We start from the raw sequence: 7,519 nt of genomic DNA on the forward strand, positions 1-7,519 counted from the left end.
CTCTTGCAGAAATGCAGGGTAAGGTTGCGTACAATAGACCTTTGTGATCATAGCCCTTCCCCGGATCCCACGCATAGTGGGAGCTTACACCGGGCTGCCCTTTTAGTTTCTCCATAATGCATACAAGTGTACAAATTACCATCAAATGAAGTGTTCAATATTCCACCTGACAATGGATTGGAACCTAGCATATTTGCATTCAACTAATTTGAAGCTTTGGCCCTATGTTGCACAGAGCTTGTCGAAAACTCTGCAAACACAGATATTAGCTTCCCTGTTTGGCCATTCCACACATGCACTGTCTCATCACAGGAAGCTAACCTTCCACTGCATGCAAATGACAGATAAATGCACAAAACTTAAAAATAAGACTTAAAACATGGTATAGCCAGAGACTTATAATAAGATTTAAAACATAATACAATCACATAACTTTTTGCAAGAATATAGATCTTAGCAATAGAAACAAGACCAGCAATTCACACAATTTTTTGCAATACTAGAAACTGAAACAAGAGAAATATAGGGAGTAACAATGATTCTGCAACACCGGTGCAAAGTTAACAACTTAACTACACTTGCATGCCAAACTTTAAAAACTACAGTTCAAGTGCCTCTTTCCATGCATCTTGTGACTCTTCCTCTACATTCAGCTCAGAAAATCAACCAAACTTCCTGCAAAGAAAGTAAGAAACCAGATTGGTTATCATAAGAAAATTTAGACAAGTAAATATATAGAAAGATTACCATAGCCGGCCATGTTTGCATTTCAACATAATAATCCTATCAGCTAAAGGACTAAAGCATGCATGGCCAATAACACTACTCAAAACTTTGGACACTAAACCATGCTCATACCCATGTGAAATTCATAAGTAACTTATGGGTGGAGTTCAGCTCAAACATTGATCAGTATAAAGGTGGGAAATGTTGAGTTTACCAGCTTTTGGAGTGATAAATAATTTACCTTTGAAGATCACCTATCCTGACCTATATCAGCAGGCTAAATTCCACAAGCCACACACACAGTCAAGCAATTACTCTTAGCACATCACTTTTCAAAGAGATCTGCACTAAATAGTCTGGTAGATTTCTTTAAAAGATTGGAAATGTAAATGTGCCTATAACTCATTTTTTAGGGAAAGATCTCATCTCCTAAAATTTAGATGCCTTTCATATCCTTTTTGCTGGTCTAACTTACACTATGTACATAACAGTGACCAACACAGAGATTTGTTAACTGCTGGAGCTAACTTCTTCCGTATTTTGCAACCTCTAGATGCTATTTTGGCCATTATGTCTATATAAGCAACATATCAGGACAATTTCTGCATAGATAACAATGTGCCAATGCCACACCATGTAATTAACTCAAAAATTGAGGTGCAGATTTAACAGTGATATGTACATTCAGCGATGCAAGAACAGTATCAGCACTAATATAAGTTTTCTTGTTCTATTTGATTCTCGTAAAGGTGTGTTTTCTCTTCCTCTAGAATGGAACCGCCTGGCTAACTATATTCAGGATAAGTAGGATGCCGTCGAGATCTGCCAGTGCATTGATAGAGACTACATAAACAAGACTTCACCAACAAGTAAAAAAGGCAAAAAAGATGTTGAAAGTATCATGACAGAAGTATATTGACAGTTTGATGAAAACATAGGTCAATGAAACATGGCTGTTCTGTTGCTGAACCACAAACATAACATCAAAGCAATAGAAAGTACTAAGCAATCTGAGAGATACCTTTGAGAAAATGGGCAGCATAGCAGACCAATCAAAGCTCCATTATTCATCAGTGGTACGAATTGTGAGGCCTGGTATTCCTCTTGATCTACTTGACATCGAGCTGCAACAATTTCACTTCCTCTGACATCTATCTTCCGCAGAGAAATAGGCATCCTTTCTGGCAATTTCCCTACTGCCGGGCACCTTATGATCTTTAATATGGTGAGAGAACCGAAGATGTCAAGAGAAGGTAAACTTCTTAGGCTGGGACAATTTTTGCATATGAGAACACGAAGAGAAGGCATGTTCCCGGATATTAAATCCACCAATCGTGTCAGCGTCAACATGTTCCGAAATTTGAGTGACTTCAGTGACGGGAATCCCTCAAAGAAACCAGCCTGAGCTTCTTTTACCAAAGGCATATCTTCAATGCAAAGAGATTCAAGGAGCTGGAGATGTCCAAGAACTGGGAGCGACGGGCACTCAACACACCTCTTCAAGTGAATGCTTTTAAGATTGAAACCTGAATCGATCAACCAACGTCGAGGAAATTGACAACCATAGTAGCCTGTTATTACCAATTTCTCCAGATTTTCATGAAACTTAACGTGACCAAGGACAACTAGTGCTTCATGCCCAACTCTACGAACGACCCATTCCAACTCAAGTTCGTTGAGCAATGACATCATGTGTAAGTTGGCCTCTAATACCTGAGTTTCATCTTTTACATTTTCAAATCTGAAGAGGTGAAGTGATCCCTTGAGAAATGTCATTTTCTTTAGTTCCACAATAGTATAACCTTCAGCTTCACTAACCACAAATGTAGACAGGGTTTGAAGATTTGTTAATTCTACAATGGCATGTTGTCTATTTGCCAACAATTATCAAACTGAAGATGCCGAAGGTTTCCCAGATTCCTCAAGCTTGCAGGGAGATAAGAAAGTTCTTCGCAACTATTCAACTGAAGTGTCTGCAAATAAAAGAGTTTACCTATTGATTCTGGTATATATCGTAAAAGATTACCAGATAGATTAAGGTAACGGAGGTACATTAAATTGCCAATTGTGTCTGGAAGCTCAACAATGTGCCCATGACTCAAATCCAGAACTCTTAGCAGACTAAAATTTTGGAGGAGATAAGTTGTTGCGTCACCAACACCTGCGTCGACATTCCGACATGTCAAGAGGAAGGTCCGCAATCTTTCACACTTGGGGAATTCCTCCATATATTCATCTGACACCAAATTGTTGCAACAGAGCGACAAATGACGAATGTTTCCAAGTGAGGGGTAACATGTTGGCTTTTCATCCTCCATCTGCAAACATACGTCTGTAGAAATAAATTGAGCCATCTCGCGAAAGAAGTCATGCATATTGTATATCTTCTTCTTTTCTAAGTAAAAGAATGACCTCCCAGCTAGATCCTTAAAGTACTGCTTACCGATGCATTCCAAAGTTATTTCACCCATAGGCTGAATGAGACCTTCGGCCAACCACATCAAGACTAAATTGTCCTCTTCAAACTTATAACTTGCAGGGAATAGAGCACAGTAAGCAAAGCATTTCTTTAATTCTACAGGAAGACAACGGTAGCCCACAAATCACTTTTCAAAATCGCATCCCACTCCTCAAAAGGAATGCAACTCATTGTACTCGCAAGTACATATTTTAGCTATTTCCAGACCTATTGCATCAACATTCTCCCCTGCGCCAATAATGTTGTTGAGAATTGCCCTTTGCCCTTTGTCATGTAAAAAATGTAGCAGGTACGGGTCCGAACCAACAACATTTCATACTCCTCTACTTCGAGTAGTAATAATAACCTTACTACCATTGTAACCAAATCTTAAAGGTGCGGATAGGATTTCCCAATCACTATCCTTCTCGCTCCAAAAGTCATCTAACACAAGCAAAAATCTTACACTACGAAGCAATTTTCTAAGTGTTTCTTGACTCAATGATTGATTTTGTGATCCTAACCACATCAAAGTCCATAGATACTGAGACCCACATCCTAAAATAGAAGAACTCTTTGACTTTCTCATCATTGTAAACAAGTCGGGCAAGTGCCGTTTTGCCTATTCCTCCCATACCGACAATGGGAATTATGGATAACTTGTGGCTAGGCATATATATATATATATCACATAGTAACTTCTCTACAATCTCTGCCTTCTGAATCTCTCTTCCAACAATTATGGAGTTACCAACAAATGAAGTGCTGCTGGAGGATGTCACTACTTGTGTAGTCTTTTCAGATTTGAGTGATTCAAAACTCAAGAGTTTGTCCATTTCTCCTGCAAGATCTTCCAACTTTTCTCTCAATTTGCTAATTTCATGCGGCACGTTTAGTTTGCCCGACGTCAAAATTTTCTTGCGTAAAGGATGTTCTTCTTGAGATGAAGAAGCATTTGCTGCATCTTTGACCCTATTATGATGATCAAGCTCTAATGAAATCTCATCTTCAACAACACGGGCAACTGTCTTGACATCTTCGAGCCAGAGCTCCCATGCCTTTTTGCTTCTTTCGCTGGAGAAACAATTACAATGGCCATCCTCCACCCACTCAATCATAGCCATTACTTTTGACACGCATCTTTCTAACCTTCGTAACTCAGCATCAACGTTCCAGAATTTGCTAATTTCTGATACAGCAAACTTCGCTATGCCTTCAAGTAGTATTAACGCTGCACCAGCAATAAACCCTGCCCTCACCTCTTCTTTGAAACCCATGGCACTCCTGACATAAAAAAAATTAACCATTAGCTACTACAAGTGGTGAAAACAAACCCACAATATTATTCCATAATACCTAGTAAAACAAACCCATAAAGATGAAATCTTTTCTTTACTTAAAAGAAACCCATTGGACAAATATAAGTGAAATACAGAGTATCAAGCAATCATGCATAACGTATAATAAGTAAAATAAAGGAAAAGGAAGACAATAAATAAGCACCTTTAAGAAATGCTCTCCTGCTGCTAGCTCCTTCGAGAAACATTACTCCCTCTGCCTCCTCCTAGCTCGCTCGTTGGACAAATGCCCTAGTAATAAACGCGCCTATTGAGCAGAAGAAATATCCTTTTAATTTATTTCAAGATTTACTACTCAATACTTGACGTACATTCTATATGTTGAGCATTCTTTCATTTTTTTCAAAATACTTACAACTATAAATTGATACTAATAGTTAGAAACAAAACAAAACAAAAAAATTGTTTTCCTTTTCCCTCACAACACATATCTTAGTAGGGGCTCGTTAATTAAGTACTCATTTTTTCCTAATTTATGTGTTGCATTTTGGAGTTCTGAGAGTCAAACTTATTAATTTGATCATCAGTTCGGATATAGAATCTTTATTTGAAAATTCACCCGGTAATTACAATTGATTGATGTAACTATACAATATACTAATTACGATGAAATATTTGTTTCTCATAACGTATTTACAATGTAATTACAATCGTATTGATTGGTTGCACAAGTGTCATTACATAATTATACTAAAAATAAACAACATGCAATATGAAGTAACAACTCAATACTCTAAAATAAGTAAATTGGATATATATAGTTTAACATATGTCAAATTCCAACATAATAAAAATAAGTTCCAATACAACATAAGATTAGGAAACATAATAAGTTTAGAGGAATTTTCGGAAACCACTATTGTTTAGTGACTATTAATTTTCTATAGCTGCCATTTACATAATTACTTCCTATAGCTACTATTCAGTTGTTACGGGACTGTATTTGCTATACTCGTGCTACTGTGTTCGTGAATACAGTAGCAGAAATCGCCTAAAAACAGTGGAGTCCAGCTGTGCGCGATTGTATTCACTATATTCGCGCTACTGTATTCATGAATACAGTAGCGTAAATCGCCTAAAAATATGGGTCCAGTTGTTTAAACGGAAAGAGGATCAATTGGCGTGTATCACTCTTTATTTAACTCAACAAAATCAATTCTAAAAAACAAATCGCTGCTACTATGTTGTATTCCATGTATTCATACGACTTTATTTATAAATATATTGAGGTAGAAAAAACAAGGATTACAAATGTTTAATTGTGTATTCCATGTATTCGCACAAATGTATTTATAAATACAGTGAGGTAATCCGCCTAAAAAATAGTGATTACATGTGTTTAATAATTGAAAGCGCAATATTGAATTATATTCAATTTCACTATATTGAATTTAGTTGTATTCAAACAACAAAAAATCAAGAAAATAGGGGGCATACCGTTCTATTTAGTTTTATTGTATACATTGTATTCAATTCACACATATTCACTATTATACATTGTATTCAATTCACCGTATTCAATTCGACTGTATTCAAACAACATAAAATCACAAAAACACATTGACATTTGATTGTATTTAAAAAATACAGACCTTCGGAATACATAAATACGGGCGAAAAAAGAATATATTTATACAAAAATATAATGTATTTGAGTGAATTTGTACATAATATAATATATTTGTATCATTGTATGTGACTAAATAGCAAAGAAGAGAAGAAAGTTCGCCGGATATGGCGTTTTCCGACCAAGTAAAATATTGTATATACTATATTAAAACTAAAAATGGAGACGAACAAAAACCCGACCCTCAAATCTTCTCCGGCATAGAAAATATTGCAGTATCTGTCGTTCATGTTACACTACCCATGCTTTACTCGGATTATTCCGACATCATTTTTGCTCCCCGCACAGTGGCCCAGCCTCGGAGTGACGAGCTCCTCCTTGCTATGGAGGAATCTGATTTTGAAGAAAAGGTCTATCTTTCCCCTCTTTCTCCCAACAGTTTAGAAGTATTTTAAATTGCAGTAACCCTAGGGGATTCGGCCAGAGAATGCACGATTAGAAGCAAATATTATGCTCGAAGAGAGAGAAGGAAGAGAGAGAAGAAAATTTTTGTTGAGGTTTTGAGAGAGAATCATTTGTTAATTGAAAGAAAGAGAGAAAACATAAATAGAGTATTTCACCCCTTAATAGTAGTGTATATCATAAATACCTATTTTGCTATAAAATATAAAAGGTAGCTATAGAAAATAATATTTTAAAATAGTTTTAGACTTTTTGTTTATAATAAATAGGGTGTATACCTTTACTATAGGAGGAAATTTTTTAATAAATTTATAACATCATTCAACAACGAATATAGAAACTACTTAAGGCCCTAAGTTTATACCAAATTCAATTACATGGTGGGTTTTCAAACATGCCCTAAGTTTTTTGGAATAAAACTTATATGAGAGAAACTACTTAAGAAGTAATGTAAGCCACTATAATTAACAATTCAAAATATCTAAAAGACATTTAAAAAAATTACGATTAAAAAAAACTCATTGGACTCTCAAATCCGAACACTGTTACATAAATTGGGACGGGAGAGTAGCCGATCCTAGGTTTATTGCTTCGAATTTAGTAAAACTTTGATTATGAAACATTAGTTTACTACATTTAGTTATACTCTATTTTATTTCATTTTATGTGAATCTATTACTATTTGGGAAGTCAAATAATATTTTATTTATCAATATTATTTGTATATAATTTTTAAATATTTAAATTATTAACCATGTGATTTATAGTATTTTTTATGTAGTTTTTAAATATTTAAATTTTATTTTAAAAATAAAAATTTATGTCCAAATTCACATTAAAAATTAATCAATTTAACTCTGTACTCCAAAAAAGAGTTGGGCAAATATTTTTTCTAGTGTTTACTAAATAAATAAAATATTATCCCAAAATATTCATATAGTTAGGCAA

General features: G+C 35.2%; 2 protein-coding genes across 2 annotated transcripts; both read right to left on the bottom strand.

Moving 5' to 3' along the window:
• LOC109236270 (probable disease resistance protein At4g27220) lies at positions 424-3,413 on the bottom strand. The gene is made up of 2 exons (XM_019402470.1): positions 1,748-3,413; positions 424-675 (listed from the first exon to the last, which is right to left on the bottom strand). Exons 1-2 carry the CDS (start codon positions 2,500-2,502, stop codon positions 663-665), a joined length of 768 nt encoding a protein of 255 aa, XP_019258015.1. The 5' UTR covers positions 2,503-3,413; the 3' UTR covers positions 424-662.
• LOC109236116 (putative disease resistance RPP13-like protein 1) lies at positions 2,580-4,461 on the bottom strand. Its single transcript, XM_019402334.1, has 2 exons — positions 3,936-4,461; positions 2,580-3,301 (listed from the first exon to the last, which is right to left on the bottom strand). Exons 1-2 carry the CDS (start codon positions 4,459-4,461, stop codon positions 2,580-2,582), a joined length of 1,248 nt encoding a protein of 415 aa, XP_019257879.1.

This window comes from Nicotiana attenuata, chromosome 12, assembly GCF_001879085.1.
Source record: "Nicotiana attenuata strain UT chromosome 12, NIATTr2, whole genome shotgun sequence".
Lineage (NCBI taxonomy): Eukaryota > Viridiplantae > Streptophyta > Magnoliopsida > Solanales > Solanaceae > Nicotiana > Nicotiana attenuata.

Coding starts and splice junctions, on each gene's coding strand:
- LOC109236270 (XM_019402470.1), bottom strand. CDS start 2,502: ATGACATTTCTCAAGGGATCACTTCACCTCTTCAGATTTGAAAATGTA.
- LOC109236116 (XM_019402334.1), bottom strand. CDS start 4,461: ATGGGTTTCAAAGAAGAGGTGAGGGCAGGGTTTATTGCTGGTGCAGCG. Junction 3,302..3,935: donor CAGCAGCACTTCATTTGTTG/GTAACTCCATAA, acceptor GTCTTCCTGTAG/AATTAAAGAAATGCTTTGCT.